Raw genomic sequence first — 27575 nt, forward strand, 5'->3', positions numbered from 1 at the left:
GCTACTCAAGTCCAGTCAATGATTATGTAGCCAAGCACCGTTACCTTGATTTAAGGCTCACAACAAACCCCACCTGCTCTTCCTCCCATGTTTACAAATGAGGAAGCTGAAGAGCAGAAAGCAGAGGAATCAGGAACTCGCCCAAAGCAGCATGGGTAATAAGTAGGGAAGATGAGACGTTAAGGCAAGAGGGTCTAATCAGAGTTCACACTGTCACCTGTGATGCTACTCGGTCTCACTGTTGTCAATAATCTTATCCAAAATATCTGGAATTATAAACACACAAGCGCTGTGTGATGGTTCTGCTGTCACCTTCACACCATTCAACCCAGACCACTTATCGCGGGGTGCATCTGTCCTCCTACAGGTGGTTAATCAAGAATCAACGTCCACTTTGTGCCACACATTCCACCTGACACTGAGCATCCTGTTTCACTGTCTCCTCCTTCAGCTTCCAGAAGACAGTATAAATATGTTCAAGTTAACTACAATGGTTGTTATATTAAGTCATACCTTAACTAGAGGTCAATTATCAAACTACCTCAGAATTTCAGACATTCAAACCCCAGAAGAAAGCAATAAAGATGAAAATGAGGAATCAAAAAGGTATGTCCTAATGCTAATGTCCCCATCTGCTGAAGAATCCCTCCAGGTCCCTTCCCCATTTTCCCCTTGACCATGACTTTACCAACAATCAACTTGGTGATGGAGTTCCCAAGCCAGTAACTAATACATCCTCTCTTCCCTTGTACCTGCTCTACTCTTCCTAGGATAGTATGCTTACTTTTTAATGACCACCTCTGACCACTCCCTCCCACCCCAGAATGCGAGCCCCACCACAGCAAGGGGTCTTCATCTGACTTACTCGCTCATCTGCTCACTGTACCAAATGCCTCTTGGACATTCCTGGACACACACTATGTGATCAAAACGTATCTGAACAAACACATTAAGAAAGCACAAATTAGAAAGGTCAAGAATGCCAAAACACAGCAGAAATTGATACCAAAAGAGAAGGGGGAGAAAGATGGAAAGAAAGTAACTTTAGAGAAAAAAGCAGTCGTCCGAGGGCAAGTGACATACAGAAATACTGCAAAGAGCAAAACGCTCCTGGGAGAACATGAGAACCGTTACTGAGACACGTCCTGCTGGGTGTTCTGTGTGAGACGGCAGAGAACACGACACATTTGGAAAAGACTGTCATTTTAAATGATAAGAGTCCATAAAATCTCAGCAATGAAAATGTTTCCATTATCTGGGAAATGTTCCTATGTTGAACATTTCAATAATTAATGTCAGCTACCCTATGTTCATTATTTAGGCCCACTTTCACTTTTTAGCAACACTATGGCTGTGTGTAAAAAACACTTAAATTTGGAGACATTGCTCCGCCACTAACCCATGCTGGAATATTAACTAAGAGAGGTGAATCTATACAACGACTCAGGTTCTTCCATCTCTAATGCTGTATGATGCTACGATTTTATGATCTGAGACAAGTTTTGGAAATTATGGACCAAAAAAACTTTAAGGGAAAATGTTCCCAGTGCTAGTTTAACTCCGCCCCTTACATCTCCCTCAGAAAAAACATGATGATGGGGAGAAAATCATGGCCTCTGCACTAATTTATTCAAGTAAATGATTTTAAACCTTTGGTGACTTAGCCACTATCAGTAACAAATGTTGTGCAACAGACTTTAAGACAGACTACAATACAAAAAATACTGTGACCTAGGGGCTGCTCATAAAAAGTGGCTTTTTTGATTGAACTGTACAAATACTGCCTAAGAACTCTACTCAAGAAAGTTAGCCCTGGCCTTAAAAACATATAAGAAATATTTCAAAATGCTCATACCTTGCCATCATTCAAATTCTGTTAATTATGACAATTAAGTATTTATAAAACAGTACATGCCTCTCCTAGACATGACTGGTTTCATTCAGCAAAACTGAAGGAAAATATCAGTATGATACAGTGAATTATTTTCTAAATATAAGCTGTTATTATTTACTTCTACATAGAGTGAAACTTTTTTGTTTTGTTTTGTTTTGTCTTTTTGCCATTTCTTGGGCCGCTCCCGTGGCATATGGAGGTTCCCAGGCTAGGAGTCGAATCGGAGCTGTAGCCACCGGCCTAGGTCAGAGCCACAGCAACACAGGATCCGAGCCACGTCTCCAACCTACACCACAGCTCACGGCAACGCCGGCTTCTTAACCCACTGAGCAAGGCCAGGGATTGAACCCGCAACCTCATGGTTCCCAGTCGGATTCGTTAACCACTGAGCCACAACAGGAACTCCAGAGTGAAACTATTAAGAAGGAAAAAATGAAGCTGAAAGTTTCTTGAGGTCAAGTTCCAGAAAATACTTAAATCTTTAACAAGCAAAGAATCACTGGTACTGATCATAGTCAATGCCTCAATGCAAATGAACTCTTACAAACAGCAGAAGAAAAGCATTATCCACACTTCATAGGCTGTCAACACACAGCTTTCACGTCCCACACTGGGTAGGGCTGAGCCTGGATAAAAGAGCAACCCTGTTCCAGATCTCGAGCACCACCTGGTGGCTGGAGTGAGACAACAGCCCAGTATCCCACTGCCTCATTTCTCCAAGGGGTCAGTCAGAAGGAAGCTATGGCAACCTTTTCTTTACCACACTGACAGTCCAATCACTCATGCCTGAATGTGAGATAACTTTCCCCAAATAAGTATTCCCTCAGAAGCAGAAGTCTCCTGACATTTGAGTCTCTCAGAGGAAGTTCTCTGAACCAATTTAGAAAACACCCACACAGGAGCCTGAAATGACCTCAATCACTGCCATTTTTAAATTGAGGATCACCTGATGGAATCAGAAAAAAAAAAAAAAAAAAAGGACGTAGAGGCAACAGAGCATACTCTCAGGGACCACAAATGAAAATGGCAAAGGGGAAAATAAGGCCAATGGCTGACAGTGTTGAAGCTGAGCAATGGCCTATGGGGTTCACTGTGCCACTATCTCTACCCTATGAGTGCATGAAGTTTTCAATTTTAAAGTGTTTATAAAATTAAGGTAAAAATAAAGAATTCAGATTTATTAATCCTAATGATACGTCTTTCAAATAATGTGAACTTCTTTCCAAAAAAGGCTTTTATCCTAAAACTACTTTGAAAAATGAAGTTATCTTTTTCTTTTTAAAAAGCCTTTGAAAGACTGCTTTTTAAAAATGGAAAGTAGCATCATCAGTGTCATGATCACCTGCAAACAGACAGAGAGCAACTGTCGGGTGTTATTCAATTGCACATTTGTGGCCTAGAACAGCATTCACTGCCTTCACACATGGACTCAGCCAGTGCTGTGTTTTAAACAATCTGTACAGAAGGAAAGATGACAGGCTCTGTGATCTATGCCAGAAAAGTGGCTCTAGTGCTGACAAAGACATTGAGCAGGTGATAAACTATTTTCACCTCCCATTATTGTTGTGTCACTAACTTGTGAATGTGTGACATAGCAGAAGGGGCATCATGAAGCACCTCCTCTGTTTAATCAGAGAGAAAGAACGGCATGCTCATAAGAGGAAATCCTTTGTGGTATAGACTTTAAGAGGGACTCACTAAAAGCAGGCAGGTGCGCACTGCAGATAACAAAGCCACGAAACAAACAGTTCAAGAAGGGTTCTTGTCAACACAGTAGAAGCATGAGGTCAGAAGAGTCACAATCCAAGGACAACAAGAGCCCGGCCCCCCACCTCAGCCCAAGGGGTGGGAGGCAATGAAGAAGGGGAAATGACAATGGTGCTGGAGCTCCCTGGTGGCTCAGTGGGCTAAGGACCTGGCGGTGTTGCTGCTGTGGCTCAGGTCACTGCTGTGGTGCAGGTTCACTCCCTGGTCCAGGAACTTCCATCTGCCACACATGCGGCCAAAACAAAAACAACGACGGTGCTATCACAGGGTCCTCCCTGCGTGACCCTGGATAGGTCCCAATATACTGCCACATAGTGACGTACAAGCAAATCATTCAAGTCAGGTTTGCTTTCTACCCCCTAACGATATTTCAGGTAAAAGTTTCGACCTTACAATAAAAGGAGAGATTAGAATATATATTCCTCTAAAATTTAAATCAAATTTCCCTTAATTCTCTACTAATGCAACTATGATATGATACACACACACATACACACAGCAAATCACATCACACATTTATGCTACAACGAGGAGGAAAAGAGCATTGTGTAAGCTACCTCTCTAGTGCAAAACAACTTCTCATAACCAGTCAGATGAAGTCTAATTTCCTGCTGCTTAAATTTTTTTTTTTTTTTTTTTTGTCTTTTTGCCTTTTCTTGAGCCGCTCCCGCAGCATATGGAGGTTCCCAGGCTAGGGGTCTAATCAGAGCCACCAGCCTACACCACAGCCACAGCAACGCCAGATCTGAGCCACGTCTGCGACCTATATGTCACAGCTCATGGCAACACCGGATCCTTAACCTACTGAGCAAGGACAGGGATCCAACCCGCAACCTCATGGTTCCTAGTGGGATTTGTTAACCACTGAGCCACGACTCCATCCTGCTGCTGAACTATTCTATTAAGGCAGTAACCTAGATTCAGTGACTAAGTCTAACAAGGCAGATTCGCATTCTGAGAAAAAGGTTATGACTTACTAAAGACTTTGTTGGAAAGATCATTTTTAGACCTCAGAGTTTACAGTTAACAATACGCCTAGTTATTAGGGATAATGACACAGTGCTGTAACCGTCATCAGCCCTTGGAGCGCCTTTGCTTACTCACGCCTCTTTTTCTGTTATCATCAGCATCAGTCTCTTCTCTGTTTCATAAACTGTATAAAGTAGAAACAGAAAACAAAATTCTCCATACATATTTCAGCCTACGATCATAGAAGTTATCTAAAATATTTCTTTCTAACATCTCTTCAATACTTTAGAAATTCATCAAAGATACGGTTTCTCCTCCATTGTCAAAACAATAAAAGCTTAATACCACACTCTTTGGGAATGCTGTGGAGAAAGGCACTCTCAGGTTGGAAGACAAGAGGATACAGCTATGGGGGAAATTTGGCAAGAATTAGCAAAATTACATGAGCTTTGTCCTTTGATGGACTATCTGAAATCAGGCATAAAAGCAAAATGCAAAATGACAGAATTATACTACCTATAACAGCAAAAGATTAAAAACAAGCCAAATGTCCATTAACAGGAGTTTTTGCTTGAATAAACCGCAGCATGTCCGCTCAAGAAAAAACATATGGTTAAAAAAAAAAAAAAAAAAGAATGAGGGGATCTCTTTGATGTGAGAGTAATCCCTGAGGATGTTTTTAGAGAAAATAGAAAGGTGCCAAGGAGGGTACACAGAATGCTTTTCTTGAAGAAAGAAAGGAGGGAAAATAAGTTTATTTATATGTATTTGTTTATTTTTGCAAAAACAAACAAAACCCTAGAAGGATAAACCAGACACTAATCAAAATGGTTATCACCAGAGGGCAGAGGACAGGGTAGAGAAGCTACAGAAAGGGGACTTCGCTGAGTCTATCTCTTTTTATGCAGTTTTGACTCGGGAACCATGTAAATCACTACCTATTAAAAACTAAAATTAACTAAGAAGCAAACTCCAAAATGGAAAACAAACTGAAGTAAATGAACTTAAGTCACATAAGAGAAAAAGAATAATTCCATGTAACTTCTAAACACAGTATTCTTTTTTTTTTTCTAGTTTGCCCACATCTGTAGCCAAGGATTGAACCCAAACCACTGCAGTGACAACAGCAGATCCTTAACCCGCTGTGCCACAAGAGAACCCCATGAACACAGCATTCTGATGAAATATCTGAGTAGGATATGTTTTAGGGACAAAAAAGAAGCACAAAAGGGTCATAAACTTCACTCGTCGGTTGCTATAAGTACTGTTATTGATGTTGTAATGTTGGCTCTCTTTTATGTGTGTGTATATATATATATAGGCTAATGTGATCAAGAAACAAAGAGAGAAACACATAAAATCAGAAAAGTTAAGCAAACCTAACAATGTTAACCTTGACTTGGGAAACAGCCACCTGACAAGCTCATACTACCCAGCCCTTCTTGGTCTCTAAATTCAATCCCCATTAAAAGCTATCAAGGCTTCTTGGAAAAACAGTTGGCAACATTGGGCTGGGACATTAATATGATGAAACTGTGGTTATCTTTCCAGAAAGCAAGACTCCCGAGACTAAAAGGTGCCTAGCAAAAGGATAGAGGGGCTATCTGGAAGGATTCTGCACTGACCAAATCTGGGACAATTTGAGCATCAAAAAGAATAATGACTGTGATTATAACGTGCTAACAGAGAGACAAACATCCAGGAGTTTCGCCGTGATGTTTAAAAGAAAAAAAAAGACAGAGGGATATTAACTTGCCACCAACTCCTTTCTCTAAAATGTGTAATTAAGGAGAAGAATTCAGCATTTACCTTGCCTTCTTATTTCATCCTCAGTGATTAGGAAAACCTCCCACTGCCTTTTTTAACAAAGACCATCTACTAATATATGTATTTTAAAAAGAAAAAGAAAAGCTAAACAAATCATTGTTCCACAACCGCTGTGAAATATCTGATCCAAAGATCACCAACAGATACTAAAACAATAAGACGAAAGGCTGTTGAAGAAAAGGGCATTCACCCATGTGGAAATCTCTCCTAGAGATCACTGGCTAATCACAGGGGAAATCTTATCCTTATACTGAAGCGATCTAGAGGTTACCTCCTTAACACAGTGTTCAAAATCAGCACCAATACTGGGACAGTCCATCTGCTGACAAGTATGATAGGCTCAAAATCACCTATGAAGTATACTTCCCAGAACAGTTTAACCTGAATCAAGGTTTAGACTTAGTTTTCAGTCTATAGGAAACGTGGGCAACCAAGGAGTAAATTAAATTAGACCAGGAGGAAACTTTCAGACAAAGAGAGAATACAGGACGTCATCTAAGATAAGTGGCCCAGATTTTCAAAAGCCAGTCACGTGCCACAGTAGTAAGAGCATAACCAGCATCCTAATTTAGGCAGAAAAACACCATTCTCCACTAAAAGGAACTAGGATTCATTGGAGAGACTGACTCCAAATCTGGAAGAGGAAAAACACCTTAGTCTGGAACCTCCTCTTATTGTACCAGATAAAAAGGGAATAAATACTTAAAGACTCACTTGAGGGGAATCCTACTTGTGAAATTTGGGACAATTTAGGCATAAAAAGCAAAAGACGGCAATGGTTTATAATGCTTCAAAAATTTTTTAAATCCATAAGCCCACAGTGATATTGAAAGGAAAAAAGATGGTGGGTAGGTGAGGGATAAATGAAGCTAAAGCTTTTTTACAGAAGATAAGCAAGTTCAGATAAAAAATGTAGAAGAAAAAAATACAATTAAATAAATTACCATTTTTTGGAGTTCCCGTCGTGGCTCAGTGGTTAACGTGGCTCAGTGGTTAACGAATCCGACTTAGGAACCATGAGGTTGCGGTTTTGATCCCTGGCCTGCTCAGTGGGTTAAGGATCCGGCGTTGCTGTGAGCTGTGGTGTAGGTTACAGACACGGATCGGATCCCGCGTTGCTGTGGCTCTGGCGTAGGCAGGTGGCTACAGCTCTGATTAGACCCCTAGCCTGGGAACCTCCATGTGCCACGGGAGCGGATCAAGAAATCACCAAAAAAGATAATTAATTAATTAATTACCATTTTGCAGAGCTCCTTCCTCCCCATAACTGATTCAGGCAAAGAACATCAAAGGATGCCTTAATGACTGGACATTCTCAAAAATACCACCCCGAAGCTTACTTTTTAAACAGTAAGGGTATAACATGCCTTTACAATGGAAAGATCTAATTACAAAGGTGAAAATGTCACTAACAATAAAAAGACCTGAATGGCTGCCATCCAACCAAGTGAGACGACCCTAGCATCACAAATAAGGGACAATCTGACATGACGTGCTGCCTGATATGGTAAAGCAGGGCCCAAAAACTAGCATAACTCCTAGAGAAACCTGGCATACCTAAAAGTTGAGCATCTGCACACCTAAGGACACAGAAATTCTATCCTAGGTGTACACACCCAACAGAAATGTGCCCACGTGTTTCCCTAAAGACAGGTAAAAGGATATACATATGCAGCACTCTTCACAGCGACCTCAAACCAGGAACCACTCACCTTCCCATTAACAGCAGAAATGGATAAATTACGATATGTTCCTAAGTACAACAGTCCACAGCTGTGAGACTGAATAATCTATAAAACACAGTAATATAAGGATGAATTGCACTTACTATAATGTTGAGCAAAAGAAAACACAAGCACATATAGTATTCAATTTACATAAAGGATGGAGTTCCCTTCGTGGCTCAGCGGTTAATGAACCCGACTAGGATCCACGAGGATGCAGGTCCGGTTCCTGGCCTCGCTCGGTGGGATGGGGGATCCAGCACTGCCGTGAGCTGTGATGTAGGAGGCAGACACACTTTGGATCCTGCACGCTGTGGCCGTGGTATAGGCCGGCAGCTACAGCTCTGATTTGATCCCCTAGCCTGGGAACCTCCATATGCCGAGGGTACAGCCCTAAAAAGCAAAAAAAAAAAAAAAAAAGTACATAAAGTACAAAACAGGCAAAATTCATCTGCAGTCTGACAAGTCAAGACAGTGCTGCTAATGACTGGAAAGGATGAGCGGGGCTCTGAGGGGCTGGTGGTCGTCCATTTCTTGATTTGAGAGCCAGTTCGTAGTGAGTTCAATGAAAATTCATCTATCTGAACACTTAGGGTATATTTTTCTGTATCAACATTATACTTCAATAAAATGGTTTTTTTAGAAAGTACATATCACCTACATCCACACAGATTTAGGCTGAATCTGATCACTAGGAAACACTTCAATGCTGAATAAAGGACATTCTAAAAACAGCTGGCCTATACTCTTTGAAATGTCAGTCATAAAGAAAAAAATTTAAGAAGACTTAGGTGAACAATCTACAACACACAATAATACAGATTAAACATAGCATAAACACTATTCATGAACCGTGACTGGATCCTATGTTAAAAAAAAAAAAAAAATCTAGGTATTTTGGGTATAATTGGGAACATCTCAACCTGAATATTACAGAATTTAATTTTTTAAGAATGATAAATATTATGAGAATATACTTGTTTGTAGGAGATATGTGCTTAATATTTACAGGTGAATTGTGAACAATATCCACAACTTACTTTCAAATGGCTCAGGTAAAAAAGAAAGAAAAAAAGATAAAGCAGGAGTTCCTGTCATAGCACAGTGATTAACGAACCTGACTAGGAACCATGAGGTTGCGGGTTCGATCCCTGGCTTTTCTCAGTGGGTTAAGGATCTGGCGTTGTCGTGAACTGTGGTGTAGGTGGCAGATGTAGCTTGGATGCCGAGTTGCTGTGGCTCTGGTGTAAGCCTGCGGCTACGGCTCCGATTAGACCTCTAGCCTGGGAACCTCCATATGCCACGGGAGTGGCCCTAGAAAAGGCAAAAAGACAAAAATAATAATAAAATAAAATAAAAATAAAGCAATTATCACAATATTTAAGAAAGAGTGAATCTTGGTGAAAAGCATGTGGGTGTTAAAACTTTAAAAAGTCCTTTTAACTTTTCTATTCATAAATTTCAACAGTTTCAAAGTAAAAAGTTGAGAAAAAGAATATCACAAAAATTTCTGAAAGATAGACCCTGTTCTAGAATTTTTAAAACATAAAATAAGGGGGAGAGAATGGAATGGACTGGGAGTCTGGGGTTCGTAGATACAAACTCTTACATTTAGACTGGATAAGCAATGAAGTCCTACTGTACAGCACAGGGAACCAGAACCAATCTCTTGGGACAGAACGTGATGGGAGGTAACACGAGAAAGAATGTAACATATATATGACTGGGCTACTACGCTGTACAGCAGAAATTAACACAACATGGTAAACCAACTATACTTTAATAAAAAAATTTTAATATAACGTAACAAAATAGAGTCTACAAACCTAGACTGGATGCTAATTGTTTAAATGGGACTAGATATTAGATGATAATTATGAATCATTAATTTTCTTAAGTGTGACAATGATACTGTGTTTTGAAGAAACATCTTATTTTTCAGAGATGAATGCTAGAGAATTTAGCAGTAAAATGTCCTAATGCATAATCTAAGTTGAACTGATTCAACACAAACGAAAGACAGAGCAAACACAGAACACTAACTACTGCTGAACCCAAGTAATGGGCATAAGTGATCCCTAGAAGAGTCTCTCAAGTCTCTTTTATGCATGAAAGTCCATAATAAAATTTGGAAACAGGGAGTTCCCGTCGTGGTGCAGTGGTTAACGAATCCGACTAGGAACCATGAGGTTTCGGGTTCGATCCCTGCCCTTGCTCAGTGGGTCAAGGTTCCAGCGTTGCTGTGAGCTGTGGTGTAGGTCGCAGATGCGGCTCGGATCCTGCGTTGCTGTGGCTCTGGCGTAGGCTGGCAGCTACAGCTCCGTTTAGACCCCTAGCCTGGGAACCTCCATATGCCGCGAGAGTGGCCCAAGAAATGGCAAAAAGACAAAAAAAAAAAAAAAAAGAAAAAAAAATTTGGAAAACAATTTAGTCAGTTCCTCAGAAGTGTGATGAGACCACTGGAGAGGACTATAGCCTGTTCTTCAGAAAATTTACGAGAGTTGAGGTCAACTGGCACTTATAAACATTATCACATAATGGTATTTTCTAAAATATAACCCCAAGAAAAATTCAGCGAAAAATCCCATGTTTATAGCATATGGAATGACCGCTATTTTGAAAAACAAAGATTCTTAAATGCTGGCCTTATACTACATTATACAAGACACACATCACAAATTACTTCTGCTTTATTTTATTTAGACTGTATTATTTTCTGAAAATCTGGTATCTACCTAAATGATTGAAAATAGTAATGGAAACAAATACACAGAATATGAAGTCCTATACAATCTCACCATCTGAAATTACGTACTTCTTTTCTGAAGATGTTACTAAAAAGAACCAACTAGTTATTTTGGATATCAAAGTAATCTATATTTATTTACTTTCTCATCATATCTCTCAAAAAATAACTTACATTTGGGAGTGTTTAAAAGATTATTTTACGGTTACCAACAGAATAAAAATGAAATTTATGCACCGATATGATTGCTTGAAGTTCCCGAGTTAGGATGCTGACTGTTATTTACTTCAAATGTTTTACAAGAGAACCCATTTTCTCAAACATGATTAAATTCGTTTGGCCCATTTAACTGAAAAAACCCACAGCACAGCGAGCTGCTGCATGAAGCCTGTAAAGCGGGTCAGGAGACAACCTAAACTTTTCAAAGGAGAACTTTTCTGGTTTCTCTCTCTGCTGCTGAACCCGGGAAGACAGGCCAGTTACTCAGGTAGAAAACTAGCCAGGTTCGAGGCAAAATGACTTTGCATATTCTCTAACAAGAACGGGATTGCTTCGGTGTAAAAGGCTGCACTCTGAGACTGAGGAGCAAAAGAGCATGTCCAGCCCCACAGACAGTCCCGACGCCCTACCTGCCAGCAAGGGTCTCCCAAGTGAAATAAGAATTTCTAGGATGGGAGTTCCCGTCATGGCTCAGCAGAAACGAATCTGACTAGTATCCGTGGGTTCGATCGATCCCTGGCCTCGCTCAGTAGGTTAAGGATCTGGCAGTGCCGTGAGCTGTGGTGCAGGTCGCAGATGCAGCTTGGATCCCACAATGCTGTGGCTCTGATTCGACCCCTAGCCTGGGAACCTCCATATGCCGGGGGGAAGCCCTAAAAGAAACAAACAAGAAAAGAATTTCTAGGATGACAGCAAAGGAAACCTTAAAAAAACCAAAAAGACAACGTAAAGAATGGGAGATAATAATTTCCAATGATGCAAATGACAAGGGTTTAATATCTAAAATATAGAAACAACTTATACAACTCAACAGCAAAAAAGGGAACAACCAAATGGAAAAATGGGCAAAAGACCTGAACAAACATTTCTCCAAAGATATACAGATGGCCAACAAGCACATGAAAAAATTCTCAACATCACTAATTATTAGAGAAATGCAAATCAAAATTACTATGAGGTACCACCTCATACCAGTCAGAATGGCCATCATTAATAAGTCCACAAATAACAAATCCTGGAGAGGGTGTGGAGAAAAGGGAACCCTTCTGCACTGTTGGTGGGAATGTAAACTGGTACAACCACTATGGAAAACAGTATGGAGGTACCTAAGAAAACTAAATATAGAACTGCCATATGACCCAGCAATCCCACTCTTGGGAATCTATCTGGACAAAACTTTCCTTGAAAAAGCACATGCACCCATATGTTCATTGCAGCACTACTCACAACAGCCAAGACATGGAAACAACCTAAACGGCCACTGACAGATGAATGAAGATGTGGTATATATACACAATGGAATACTACTCAGCCATAAAAAAGAACAAAATACTGCCATTTGCAACAACATGGATGGAACTAGAGACTCTCATATTGAGTGAAGTAAGTCAGAAGACAAACAGCATATAACATCACTTATACCTGGAATCTAAGACACAGCACAAATTAAGCTTTCCACGGAAAAGAAAATCATGGACTTGGAGAATAGACTTGTGGTTGCCTGGGGAGAGAGGGAAGGAGTGAGATGGATTGGGAGCAATCCCTGAGGGAAACGACTACATCTTGAACAGAGCCTGGGGAAGCTCTAGCCTAAGGGAGCTCTTGAAAACAGTGGAGGTTTTGGTGGAAGCAATGAAGAGGAGGCTAGTAGTTCCGGGAGGGCAAATGAGCTACGCTGCAGGCCAGCCGGTTTACCAGAAAGAAACAGGAAAAGAAACAGTGAAGAAGAGCCCTCTTGGGGTCAGAACAAACCTCCAAGTCCAGCCCCAAAAACTGCCGCTACAGAGGGATCTACATTTAATAAATCAGACTATGGAGCAATGTATGCCCGGGGGCACTGCGAAAACACTACAGTAACCAGTCACCAATTAGTGGAGGCTGAGAGACAGATATGAAACCAACAAACGTCTTAATAGAGAGATCAGAGGAAGAAACAGAGAACACTACCAAGACCACTGTCAGCCCAGGCAACGCCCAAGGCCGGCAACGGCCAAGTCCAAGGCCCCAGGGACTGACATCAGAAGCTTCTCAAATATAAATATGTATTCTCCTTTCTTAACTGACTTTCAAAGCAACTGTATAAAACAGTATGTACATAATTGTATCGTTGGGACTACAGAAAAAGAACACTTGACAATAACATCATAAATAACATCATAAAGAAGGCGGACAGGAACAAAGCTGAACTACGGCAGGCAAATTACATTAGGTGGTAATTCAAATCCACGGGAACAAGTGAAGAGAACCAGAAACTGTAAATAAGGTTTTAATGTTAACAAATTAAATACATGTTCCTCTTCTCAGCTTTATGAAAGACAAAATCATATGAGGTAAAAATTTATAACAACATATACTGAGTTGATAACATACGTATGTTATAAATGGCACAAAAAAGGGGAAAGAGGGACCAAAGCTCAATAAGATAATGTTTATCTCACTGGAATCAAGTTAGTATAAACACGAAGCTGCTCCTGCGAGTCAAGATGTACATGATAAACTCTAGAGCAGCTACTAAGAAAATAACTCAAAAATATACACTGAAAAAAATCACTGAAGGAATTGAAATGTTACAGTAAAAAATATTCACTTAATGCAAAAAGAAAGCAGTAAAGAAGTAAAAGAATAAAGACATGAGACATAAAAATAGTGAAATGAAGACATAAATCCAACTCTATCAACAACAACATCACATATGGATGGAATAAACATTTCAACTAAGAGGAAGAGACTGTTCCCCCACTGAACTTAAAAACAAAGCAAGACCCAAATATACGGCATCTAAAAAAGACACACTTGCAACTCAAAGACAAACAGACTGAAGATAAAAGACGGGTATAGAGATACCACAAAAGAGGAAAGAAGATAGACTGGCTATGCATCAGACGAATGGATTTTAAAATTAAAAATCCTAGTGCAGATAAAGATAACCCACAGAATGACAGAAAATATTTTTAATCATATATGTGATAGAAGACTTTTGTTGCTGCTGTCCTTTTAAGGCTGTACCCACGGCATATGGAAGTTCTCGGGCTAGGGGCCAAACTGGAGCTACAGCTGCCAGCCTACACCACAGCCACAGCAACGCCAAATCTGAGCAGCACCTGTGACCTCCACCTCCACCGGCAACAGTGGATCCTTAACCCACTGAGCAAGGCCAGGGATCAAACCTACATCCTCATGGATACTGGTCGGGTTCGTTACTGCTGAGCCACGATGGGAACCCCTGTGATAAGGGACTTGTATCTAGACTATATATAAAGAACTATTACAATTCAATAATAAAAAGGCAAAGAACCCAATTTAAAAAATGTTTTTTTAAAGGAAAGAAACAAGTATTGGCGAGCATGTAGAGAAAGTGGAACCCTTGTATACTTATGGTGGAAATTTTAATAGATATAGTAGCACTCTGAAAAACACTCTGGAAGTTCCTCAAAAGGTAAACAACATGGAGTTCCCGTCATGGCGCAGTGGTTAACGAATCCAACTAGGAACCATGAGATTGCAGGTTCAATCTCTGGCCTTGCTCAATGGGTTAAGAATCTGGCATTGCCATGAGCTGTGGTGTAGGTTGCAGACACGGCTCAGATCCCATGTTGCTGTGGCTGTGGTGTAAGCCGGTGACTACAGCTCCGATTGGACCCCTAGCCTGGGAACCTCCATACACCGTGGGAGCGGCTCAGGAAAAGGCAAAAAAACAAAAAAAGAGAAAAAAACAGCACAGAATCTTGACTTTCAAAATGTTACATCTCATGTTATTTCTTAAAAACTACGTTCACAGAGATGACAGACTGGTCCACGTGAAAAACAAATCATTTCAAATGTCTCTGAAGACTCCATATGAATTTAGTTAGATTTCAGGTAAATAAAATATTATGAATGAAGTAAAACAATTTATCAAAGCAGTGAAAAGAAATAACCAAGACTCCTAGAAAAACAAGCAAAGTATGTCCTATTTCAAATTTCAAATGCAAAACTGAAATGCTTTTAAACATAAAAAAGTCTACTTTATTTACATAACAGAATGAGTGAAAATTAAAACCACACAGAAATTTCATTCCCATATATACGGCCAAAACCCAAAATTCCTACAAAATATTCCACGACCAAGGCCATGGAAGACCAGGCTGGCTACAAAAGGGTACAACCTCTATGGACAGCAACCACTCTGGAATTCACCTTTGACCTAGTAATCAGGAAACCTATAACCAAAAAAAAATCTAACAAAAAATACAAAAGATTCCATGCACAATGGTACTCCCTGCAACTTTATGAAAGAATAAAAAACTAGAAATAGCCAAATGACCAGTAATAAAGACATGACTGAAAAAATTATGGTTTTTCTTTTTTTTTTCCTGGCCATGCCCGCAGCATGTGGAAGTTCCTGGGCCAGGGATCACACCCAAGCCGCTGCAGCGACAATGCCAGATGCTTAGCCGGCTGAGCACAAGAGAAGTCCTGAAAAACTTACGGTGCTTCTGTAAAAAGAGTACCGTGTAGCTAGAAAACGAAGATCTCTCCATATATTGTTATGAAGTGACTACCAAGATATCAACAAGTCTGGTACACCACACCTCTGTATAAGAAAGGGTGGGGAGTGTGCGCGTGTGCAAGGATACGTGTAAGTGCATAGTATACAACAGAAATATGCACAGAAGAGACACATATACACACACATATACTATGTACAGAAAGATCACACACAACCACACCCACTGATACCACCTCTATGTTTGCTTACATTTTCAAAAAGAATCGAGAGAAGGAAGCGAAGTTAATTCCTAGGTATATTACCCAGTTTCTTTTTATAAAGTGCTACAAAAAGCAAGAGGAAAATTTGTTCTAGATTAAAAGATGTTTAAGAGACTATTAGCCAAATGTGATATACAGACCTAAGATGGATTCTGATTCAAACAAACCAACTATAAAAAGACATTTTTGAGACAACAAAAGAAAACCAAAAACGTACAGGCACTAGATTACATAATTATTGTTAGTTTTGTTAGATGGGACTGTGGTACTGTAATTAACTACATTTTTTGAATTTATAACTTTTAATTAGAACAGGTTTCCCTCTCTTTAAAAACAGTGCTTATGTATTAGATATTTAAAGAAATGAGAGCCTTTGTTTTACAGAAATGCCCAGGTTTCACTTTAAGATGTTCTCTACCCCACATATTTTTGGTGAGTTGATTACTTACTACACCTAGAAGCCTGTAGACTCAGGTTCAATGTCTTTAGCAAGACTATTCCGCAGGCGGTGCTTTACACGTCCTATATACAGTCCTGTTGCTGAGGTGCTTCTCCCTCCTTGGCCTGATATACACTCACTTTTTCAGACCTGGCTCAGATGTCCCTTCCTTCAGAAAAACCTCCCTAACCGCCAGTCCCACACTAAGGCAGCTTTCCCTACTAATCTAATAGCTACTCCAATAGCACTAGAATCGTCTACCCATCTGTCTCCCCAGTTAAGACCATGAACTTCTGCACTGAACTAAGTATGCAGGGATCGACTGCATAGAGGCCTGGGGCCTAAAGGGGGCTTGGGGTGGGAGAGAGTTCCTGGAAATTCAGTCTTTACCCAGGAAAGGTGTTCTGGCCCAACTATCCATACTGGTAAGCAGGCAGGCATAAAGCCAGGATCTGCGGCTAGTAGACAAGGGTGCCGCCCAGAAAGGAACTAGACCTTCTGAGACTACCCAAGGGAGCTTCTTGCACCTGGCGAACGCTCTTCTCTGTAAATGCTACCGCCCACAGCTTCATGTCTCCAAGGGGAACTTATGGGAGCTCTTCTCAAACTGGAATGTACGTATGAACCACCTGGAGCCCTAGTGCAAAACGTAGGTTCTGATTCAGCAGGTCTGAGGGGAGGCCTGAGATTCTGCATTCCAGGTGGCACTGATGCTACTGGCCCGCAGACTACACTATAAGGCTTTTGCACACCCAGAAATCAGCCCTCTCTCAGGGAACATGCAGCATTAACTCTGGCCTTATTAACCATCTCCTTTAAGCTAACACATTCTGCATCATTAAAAAAAACAAACAAAAAATCAAAACTTGAACTCTCCTGAAGCTGCTGGCCTCTTTCTTCCAACATATCACTGTCCCACTGTGAAAAGTATGCAATCTCTTATTCATCTACATATCTCCAGCTGGAAAATACAGGCCCTCAATAAATGCCTGTTACATGATGCTCAATATAACCTCAAAATATTAATTTTCTTCCCTGCTTGCTTCTTGTTAAGATATGTATGTTTACTGGGTCCGTCTCTCCCATTTGATCAATTCTGTGAAGGCAGAGCTCTCCCTGTGTGCTGTCGCTGTGTGTTCTGTCTGGCACACAAGGAGCGTTCTGTAACATCTGCTGACTGAGCCTGATGCATGACAGAAACACACTACACTTGGGTTCCTGGTGAGAACACTGAGTAAGAACATATCCTTGGGAGTTCCCATCGTGGCTCAGTGGTTAACAAATCTGACTAGTATCCATGAGGACGCAGGTTCAATCCCTGGCCTTGCTCAGAGGGTTAAGGATCCTGTGTGGCTGTGGTTGTGGTGTAGGCCAGCAGCTATAGCTCTGATTGGACCCCAAGCCTGGGAACCTCCACATGCTGCAGGTGCGACCCTCAAAAAAAGCACAAAAAAACTCCCCACACATCCTTCCTTTGGAGAGACTTAAAATGGTCACATGTGTGCCTGGTTTTCACAGAAGCTGGATAATACACACGGAAAGGATCATCAGGTATGACTAACAGAAGAAAATGGCATAATATCATATGTTACGCTTTTTCATAGACAACCTCATCAACATAGGAAAAAACGTTTAATGAAAGGTACCTCAGTCTTCCCACATTCATCAGGCGGATCCTGGTGTATGGCCATTTGATACTTGACATACAAAGAAAAAGACTGGCTGAAGGACGACTTGAACTCTGGGTCCTCAAAGGAGACAGGTACTAACCTCACCTTCAGAGCAAGGAAAATACAAGCAAATGCTATTGTAACATCTCTACCTGATGACATGCTTCTGAAGGTGAGGCTAGAGTACATCTCTGCAAATCCACTTCCAAAGCTCAGCACAGGAATTGTTTATAAAATGAACAAACCTTGGAACAGGCTGACTGGCCTAGAGCCTGAAGCATGAACTTTATACCGATACTTACAAAAAACTGAAACTCATAAGGGCCAGGACAATTTTTCTTTTATTCTGGTTTTCTACCTACCTATTGTGGTTCTCAGCATACATCAGTCAATACTGCTGCTCATGATAATGGCTACTACCTGTGTCACCTCTACTTACATTAGGGCTTTAAACTTCCTCCCTGTCCAGATTTTCTCGGGCAATTTAATTTGTAAAATTATAAGCATATGGGGATTTCTCTCTCTCTCTCTTTTTTTTTTTTTTTTTTTTGCTTTTTAGGGCTGTACCTAAGGCACATGGAAGTTCCCAGGCTAGGGGATGAATCAGAGCTGCAGCTGCCAGCCTACGCCACAGTCACAGCAACACCACATCCAAGCTACATCTGTGATGTATAACACAGGCCGCGGCAACACCAGATTCTTAACCCACAGAGCGAGGCCAGGGATCGAACCCGCATCCTCATGGATACTAGTCGGATCCATCTCCACTGCGCCACAACGGGAACTCCCTGAGATTTCAATTAAACACTCTGTGTGGGTGGTACATCAATAAAGAGTAATTTAGCTATTATAGATGCTTTCTACACATGACTTTTAAATGGAGATAAAGTATATTAACTGTGTTGTACAAAGAAAGCCTACCATAAAAATGGGTTAAATTTTTTCTTGGAAATATTTTAACTTAGAGGTCTGTAAATTACTAATTTTTTAAATAAATGCATCTTAACACAGTGGCTTTAAATAGAGATATTTCATTTTATGTGTTACTTCCCACTTTAAAATTATACACTAAAGGCACTTAACCCACACTAGGTAAAATTTGCACTTTCAGAATGCCCATTATTCCAGTCTTATCTCTTTGCAGATGTACTGCAAACTGAATATAAATAAAATGTACCAAAAATAAACCAAGAACTTATATGATGATATCAAATAGAGGGGAAAGTTCTGTTTGCACAGAAAATTACACTTGGCCTGCTGACCTGGCTCACGGTTGGCTTATCAGGTGGATCCTTGTGAATAACCATCTGGTAACGTTTATAGACCTGGTAAGACTCCTGAAATGTGGCTTTGAACTGAGAACTTTGTGGAGATGATCTCACCACCCTCACCTTCAGAAGGAGTTAAAAAACAGCGTTCATTAATTTATTTATTTATTCCATGGAATATGGATTAAGTTTCTCCCACCCAAGAGAACCAAAAGTTCCAACACAAATATTAAAAGCATAAACAGACAATAATATTTTAACATTAAAAATCAACCAGTTACCACAATACTGTAAATTAACTGAAGTTCAATAAAACTTTAAAAAAATGAAAAAAAATTAATTTTCTTAACATCAGGTGTTTTATTAGCAATGTAGCTAACGAGGGGAAAAAAGGAATTTTTTTCTATGAAAGAAAATTAAAGGTTAAAATTGTGTTAAAAAAAAACAATCAACCAGTTAGTAAATAAAGAACATTTTGGAGTTATTTCTCCAAATTACAGACACATTAAGAAGACAGAGGATCCTGGCTAAATCGAAAGACTAAGCTCTCTGACTGCATCACATTCAACTGCCCCTACTGTAAAGCGGCAGAACACCTGTGGCACTCAAGACACGGACATCAACAAATGCTCTTTAGTATCAGTTGTAGGTAACCCACCTTCAGTAAAACAATCCGAAAGACTTAAAATGTGGTTATATTTTGGGAGCACTCTTTCATGTATTATTAACCTTAAATTTACAACTTTCTTTTTTATAAGTGAAAGAGACAACCCTCAAACAGTAGTTCTATTTCACAGCATACTTTAACAGGAAGATCTGCAGATTTCCTTTACTCAAATCTTAATGTCACCATTTTAGTCCAGCAAATAAATTAACCTCCCTGTGCCTTAATTTCCTCATATATAAAATGAGGATGCATTAAAAGGAATAACTGAACATAGTAATGGCTAACATTTTAATGTTAATTAGTCACACATCAGTTAAAATGTTAGCAAAACAGTGTAGTGAAATAGAAAATCAAATGCAGTGTAACAGGTTTAATTGGAAACGTCTCGTCTGTGCCACAAGTTCTCCTGTAAAGAAAGGGTGACACCCAGTGGACAACAAAGATCTATGCACCCTGGGTATCATTCCCTTAAAAAAGCCTAAGTTGCCTGCTGGAGAACTGATGTATTAGGTCAGCCTGGTACCCTGAATACATCACTACTTGATCAAAAGATAAAAGACTCTACATATAACATTTTAAGTAGTGTGTACATTTCTCTTTACAATTTGAGAAGGAGAAAGTCATTACCAAAATCAGTAGCCAAGAAATTATAACATTCAAAATCACTAAAACTTCTGATAATATATATTGTCCTAAGGTTTAAAGTACACCAAAGTAAATTTTTAATACCAGGTCTTTAGTGAGAGGCGATGTCCTTAGATGATATTAAGCTATAGATTCAAAGGCTGACCAGTTTATTCATCAAGTACAAGAATATAATAAAATTATTGTGGCTAACATTTTAAGGAAAAAATTTATAAATACCAAACTAGAGTTAAAAAATCTAGGGGTTCCCATTATGGCTCAGTGGAAACGAATCAGTATCCATGAGGATGTGATTTTAATCCCTGGCCTCACTCATCGGGTTAAGGATCCCGTGTTGCCATGAGCTATGGTGCAGCTAGGATCTGGCACTGCTGCGGCTGTGGCAAAGGCCAGCAGCTGCAGCTCCAATCTGACCCCAGCCCAGGAACTTCCATTTGCCTCAGGTGTGGCCCTTAAAAAAAAAAAAAAAAAAAAGTGTGTGTGTGTATATATGTGTGTGTGTGTATATATATATATATGGACTTAACCTGGAACATAAGTTAATTTGGGAAAAATAGGAAGAATACTCTAAAAAATATTCATGCTATGCCTAAATTGGTTTGGGGGAATTAATGAGCAGATCATAGCAGTACATTTAGGATTGTTTAATTCTTAACTGCTGGCTTGCCTACGTAATACCATTTGCTGCCTTGATCAAGATCAAAATATTAGAATGGATGAAACACTGATTTGTCTACTGTGATCTATTCTCTTTCACTATCTAAATCAACACTGCCAAAAATGAAATTTTAGGAATTCCCACCATGGCTCAGCGGTTAACAAATCCATGAGGAACCATGAGGTTTTGGGTTCGATCCCTGGCGTCGCTCAGTGGGTTAAGGACCCAGCGTTGCTGTGAGCTGTGGTGTAGGCCAGCGGCTACAGCTCCAATTAGACCCTGGGCACCTCCATATGCCACGGGTGCGGCCCTAGAAAAGACAAAAAAAAAAAAAAAAAAAAAAAGGAAAGCAATTTTAAGTAGTATTTTTCTGTTCTACTCTAGCTACTAAATTTCAGTCAAGGGACACAAAAAGCCAGAATGCCTCACATAACACACGAAAACTGGAATTTTCACAACTTCAGTCTCCAATTGCCTATTTTTTCACTCTCAAAAAAATCAAGTTTTTCTCAAGTAGCAATTAACTTAGAAAATATAAATGCCACTCCATCCATAATTCACTCCAAAGGGAATTAAATTTAATTCTCTGTTATAATATATAGATATAGCAAAATATCAACTGTATCATCTCAAGAGAAAAGAAACAAAGTATCAACCACAAACACCCTCCAAATTACCTCTAACTTGTGTGATGCATTCTCTGGTAAAGATTCAAAAATTAAATCTTCAAGTGACTTGGGCTGGTTGGATTTAGCCTTTGGTGGGGATGAAGACAGTGGTTCACACTGAGCCTGGAGTCCCTCAAGTTCACCAGCTCGGTTCTGCTGCATGAGTTTTAACCTTTTCCTTTCTTTCCGGATTTCTTTGGCTTTTCGACATGGAGGCTTACTCAAATCTGCCCCTTTGCCTAAAAAAAGAATTTTAAAATATTAGACCTACCACATTTGGCTCTAGAAATATTTTTTAAAAGCCTCAAAGTTTCTACAAAATAAATCCAAAGAGTCCTAACTATGAGGTTTGCCATCCGCAGCTATTTCAGAGGATCACGGTGCAAAGCTCTAAGGTGATCCTTATTTTTTATTTTTATTTTTTTGCCTTTTGTCTTTTGTCTTTTTAGGGCCGCACCCGCGGCATATGGAGCTTCCCAGGATAGGGGTCTAATCGGAGCTGTAGCTGCCAGCCTACGCCAGAGCCACAGCAACTTGGGATCTGAGCCGCGTCTGACCTACACCACAGCTCATGGCAACACTGGATCCTTAACCCACTGAGCGAGGCCAGGGATCGAACCCGAAACCTCATGGTTCCTAGTCGGATTCGTTTCCGCTGCGCTATGATGGGAACTCCCTTCTTTTTTTGTTTTAGGGTGATCTTTAAATTCTACCATTGAAGCAGGAATTGCCAGAGACAGTAGTTACAGAAACTCCTCAGGCAGCTCTTATGGCTGGCAAAATTTTTTCAACATTCATCCACTTCTCTGCCTTTGTAAGAAAAACATAACCAAATACCTTCTGCTTCAGGACACTGCTGTCTCCAGCTCATCTCTGAGGGACATTTCTCGGAAACCACTAGTGACAGAAATGCTTAGGAAGCAGGTGTCAATGAGTACTGGTCCCAGAACATACCCTGTCAGGTTTGCGTTGTTGTTTTTTTACAGTTGCAATTGCATTCCCAGGCTAGGGGGTGAATTGGAGCTGCAGCTGAGGCCTACACCCCAGCCACAGCAACACTGGATCCGAGCTGCATCTTGGCTACTTAACCCACACAGCAAGGCAGGGAAGGAACCTGCATCCTCACAAGACAACATCAGGTCCTCAAACCCACTGAGTCACAATGGGAACTCCCCTCGGGAAGGTTTTTTAATGAAAAAACTATCCCTGCTCAGTTCAACATATTTGTGTCTCTCTCCATCTGAGCGTTCAGACTACGTTTCCCTCCAGGAGTCTTATAGGATCTGGTTTTACATTTAGGTCTTTTGTCCAATTTGAGTGAATTTTGTACGGTGTTAGAGAATGTTCTAATTTCTTTTTTTTTTTTTTTTTTCAGGGCCACACCTGTGGGATATGGAGGTTCCCAGGCTAGGGGTCGAATTGGAACTATAGCTGCCAGCCTACACCACAGCCACAGCAACACATGACCCAAGCTGTGTGTGCTACCTACACCACAGCTCATGGCAACACTGGATACTTAACCCACTAAGCAACGCCAGGGATCAAATCCGTGTCTTCATGGATATTAGTTAGATTCGTTTCCACTGAGCCATGACAGGAACTCCTAATTTCATTCTTTTACATGTAGCTGTCATATTGTAATTCTGTAATGTGGGATAAAGCAAAATGGGTACCTGTGACAGTCTACTACCACCATGCCCAATGTCCTTGAGAACTAGGTTTCTCAGTGTAGAAGACACAAGACACAAATGTAAAACAAACAAGATAAAAACACTGTAGTACTGAATTTGAACTGAAAATGTCAATATGAACACATGAACCATTAAATCTATTCACTGAAAAGAACTACAAAACAATGACCCAGCCAGTAGTGTCAGGGTCCAGTCTGTCATCTCCAAATACCGTTTCCACTGAAAGGAACAAGCTGACCTGGGAGCATCATGTCGTAACAGAGAGCAAGGAAGCTATCATGACTACAACTCTATCCAAGACTCAGAAGCCCATTTAGAGAAGCTCCCATAGGAGTAAAGAATTGCAACACGGCAAATGTGTTTAGATATGTAAGTTCACAATGATACCACACACACACACAAATTAACCGGTCACTGGTGGAAGTTACCTTGAAGAACAGAAGATAAAATGTAAAAATTAATGGGATTCTCCCTGTGGCTCCGAGGTATCAAATCCGACTAGCATCCATGAGGACAGTGGTTTGATCCCTGGCCTTGCTCAATGGGTTAAGAATCTGATGCTGCCATGAGCTGCTCGGATCCCAGGTTGCTGTGGCTGGGGCGTAGGCCAGCAGCTGTAGCTCCAATTCAACCCCTAGCCAGGGAACTTCCATATGCCACAGGTACGGCTCTGAAAAGCCAAAAAATAAAAATAAAAATAAAAAAAGCAAAAGTTAAGAACTTACCTTAAGGGAAACAAAGAGATGAAGGGAAAATATTCTTTACAGAAGTACTCCAATCAATAAAACAAAAAATGACAGAATTGGAATATCAAACAGATCAATGGACTTACACATAGACCATCCATGGCTACTGGCACTAACAAGAGAGGCACCTAGACATTATGCGTCTCCTGAAACAACAGCCCACCACTCATGAAATAATCCTCAAATCCTTACCAAGCCTCCAATCAATAATTTGAATTTGAATCTGATTAAGACATACCTCCCTCCAAAAACAAAAAAATCAATTCAATCTTGAATCTGATCACGGTTCTGGATTAGGAGTTCTCATCATGGCTTAGCAGAAATGGATCTGACTAGTATCCATGAGGACATAGGTTTGATCCCTGGCCTCGCTCGGTGAGTTAAGGATCCAGTGTTGCCGTGAGCTGTGCTGTAGGTCACAGATGCAGCTCAGATCTGGTGTGCCTGTGGCTATGGCACAGACCAGCATCTACAGCCTACAGAGCTAATTCAACCCCTACCCCAGGAACTTCCATATGCCACAGGCACTAAAAAGACAAAATATACAAAATAAATAAATAAATAAATAATTTTTTTTTTAAAAAAAGGTTCTAGATCAATGATCAATCTATAGGCAGGCATGTTAAAGTGCACTGCAGATGTAATGGGTCAAATACAGAGAGTGGGACTAACAACCCAGTATCTTCAACAAATAAACTGCAAATAAAAAAGTGGGAGTAAAGTTTTCGGGGTTTGTTTTCTTTTTTTTTTTTTGAAGTGAGAGTGATGGAATAGGAACCTATAAATCCAAGAGTTTGTTTGTTTTTTTTTCTCTTTAGGGCCGCATTCGAGGCACATGGAGATCCCCAGGCTAGGGGTCCAATCCGAGCTACAGCTGCTGGCCACAGTCATAGCTTATCCGAGCAGTGTCTGTGACCTACACCACAGCTCACGGCCAATGCCAGATCCTTAACCCCGTGAGTGAGGCCAGGGATTGAACCCACATACTCACGGTTCCTAGTCGGATTCATTTCCGCCACTCTGCAACAGAAACTCCTAAAGAGATTTTTAAAATACACCAACCTGATTTCCCATTGTGGCTCAGTGGGTTGAGAACCCAAATAGTATCTGCGAGGATACAGGTTCACTCTCCAGCCTTGGCCAGTGGGTGGAGAATCCTGCGTTGCCGCAAGCTGTGACGCAGACTGCAGGTGCATCTTGGATCTGGAGTTGCTATGGCTGTGGCATAGGCTGGCAGCGCAGCGCCAATTCAACCCCTAGCTCAGGAACTTCCATATGTTGCCAGTGCAGCTATAAAAGAAAAAAATTTTTCAAATAAAAAAATAAAAATAAAATACATCAACCAATTGAAACATGTGGATGTTATCTGGTCCACAAATAAATATTGCAAACAAATGTTTAAAAACTGGAAATTGAACCATGTATATCAGTAACATTAATATGCTTTTTAAAGTATTTAGCATTCAGAAATGTAGTCTGAAGTAAAGGAGGATATAATGTCTACAAGTTGCTTCAGTACAATACTGGAAGGGGAAATTGGATACAGATGAAACAAGAGTAGACATCACTTTAAAAACAACAAATAAGCTCACAGGAAAGAGATCAGATTTGCGGTCAAGGAGGGGACTGGATGAAGGTAAGTCAAAAGGTACAAATTTCCAGTTACAAGCACATACCTGGGGTGTAATGTACAACATGAGAAATGAACACTACTGTATGTTACGCAGGAAACTTATTAAGAGAGTAAGTCCTAAAAAAGAATCTATACACCTATGTGTAACTGGGTCACCATGCTGTATGGCAGAAAATTGACAGAACACTATAAACCAGCTATAGCGAAAAAAATAAAAATCACTATATAAAAATTTTTAAAGATTAAATTTTTAAAAGAGAGTAAGTCCTGAGTGCTCTTCACAGGAAAAAATTTTTTCTAGTTCTTTAATTTTGTACCTGAGATGATGTTCACTAAACTTACTGCAATAATCATTTCATGATATAAATCAAAGCATTATGCTGTATAACATAAACTTACACAGTTCTGTAGTTCAACTATATCTCAATAAAACAGGAAGGAAAAAAAAGAATGGCCATAATGAGCCAATAATTGTTTCAGGAGTGCTCTCATGGTGCAGTATGTTAAGGATCCAGCCTTGTCACTGCTGTGGTATGGGTTCAATCCATGCCTGGGGAACTTCCACACGCCATGGACATGGCCAAAAATAATAATAATAATAATAATGTTTCAAATGATGGTTGGGTACATGGAAACTCGTTAAAATATTCAGGCTATGTAGGTCTATATTTGAAATTCTCTGAAATGAAGGATTTCCAATTTTTATAAACTAAAAGTAATTTTTACGATAAAAAATAAAAATAGTGAACAGACTCCAATTCCAGAGAGTGAGTTGAAAGAAATTATCTAAATCATCCAAGATATTTCACTGGACTATTCTTACTAATTAAGATGAAATCCCAGGGCAACATCAATTTAAATTCCATAAAATCCTGGGAGTTCCCGTCGTGGCGCAGCGGGAACGAATCTGACTAGGAACCATGAGGTTGCAGGTTTGATCCTTGGCCTTGCTCAGTGGGTTGAGGATCCGGTGTTGCCATGAGCTGTGGTGTAGGTCACAGATGCAGCTCGGATCCTGCATTGCTGTGGCTCTGGCGTAGGCCAGCAGCTGTAGTTTCGACTGGACCCCTAGCCTGGGAACCTCCATGTGCCACGGATGTGGCCCCAAAAAGACAAAAGACAAAAAAATAAAAAATAAAAAATAATTTCCATGAAATCCTTACATTAAAAAATACTATTCAGGAGTTCTCACTGTGGCTCAGAGGGAGAGAACCCAACACAGTCTCCATGAGGATACAGGTTCGCTCCCTGGCCTCACTCAGTGGGTTAAGGAACCAGCAAGCTGTGGGGTAGGTCTCAGACACAGTTCAGATCTGCCACTACTGTGACTGCGGTGTGGGCCAGCGGCTGCAGCTCCAATTTGATCCCTAGCCCGACCCCTAGCCCATATGCCATAGCTGCGGCCATAAAAAGGGGAAAAATAAAAAAATAAATAAATAAAATAAAAAATAATAATAAAAATAAATAAATAAATATAAATAAATAAATAAAATAAAAAATAAAATAAATAAATAAATAAATAAAAAATAAATAAAAATGCAAACAAAATTTTCTGTGCCTTAACATATGTAACTTACAATTCAAACAAAAAAACT

At 40.1% G+C, this 27575-nt stretch overlaps 1 protein-coding gene and 1 long non-coding RNA gene across 42 annotated transcripts in view; one reads left to right on the forward strand and one right to left on the reverse strand.

Annotated features, from left to right (window-relative positions):
- ATE1 (arginyltransferase 1) overlaps window positions 1–27575 on the reverse strand; it is a 244120-nt gene that overhangs the window by 202284 nt on the left and 14261 nt on the right. For 16 of the 41 annotated variants that reach the window (XR_014827028.1, XR_014827023.1, XR_014827024.1 and 13 more), the window contains 2 exons: window positions 21920–22149; window positions 17981–18109 (listed from right to left, as the gene is read on the reverse strand). Coding sequence is in view for 24 of the 41 variants with exons in the window: in XM_084995697.1 (XP_084851823.1) it covers window positions 17981–18109; window positions 21920–22149 (359 nt within the window). In the remaining 17 variants the exon portion in view is untranslated. Of the gene's footprint in view, window positions 1–17980; window positions 18110–19266; window positions 19396–21919; window positions 22150–27575 lie in introns of all 41 variants that reach the window. The other 25 variants (XR_014827025.1, XR_014827027.1, XR_014827018.1 and 22 more) reach the window with 3 other exon arrangements.
- Window positions 18338–22937, forward strand: LOC146397110 (uncharacterized). Its single transcript, XR_014827072.1, has 2 exons — window positions 18338–20915; window positions 21472–22937. It is a non-coding gene; the product is annotated as an uncharacterized LOC146397110 (long non-coding RNA).

Source organism: Sus scrofa, chromosome 14, assembly GCF_054392235.1.
Source record: "Sus scrofa isolate SSC_HxYL_T2T_F1_AM1 chromosome 14, Sscrofa_HxYL_maternal_Yorkshire_Landrace_v2.0, whole genome shotgun sequence".
Taxonomy (NCBI): domain Eukaryota; kingdom Metazoa; phylum Chordata; class Mammalia; order Artiodactyla; family Suidae; genus Sus; species Sus scrofa.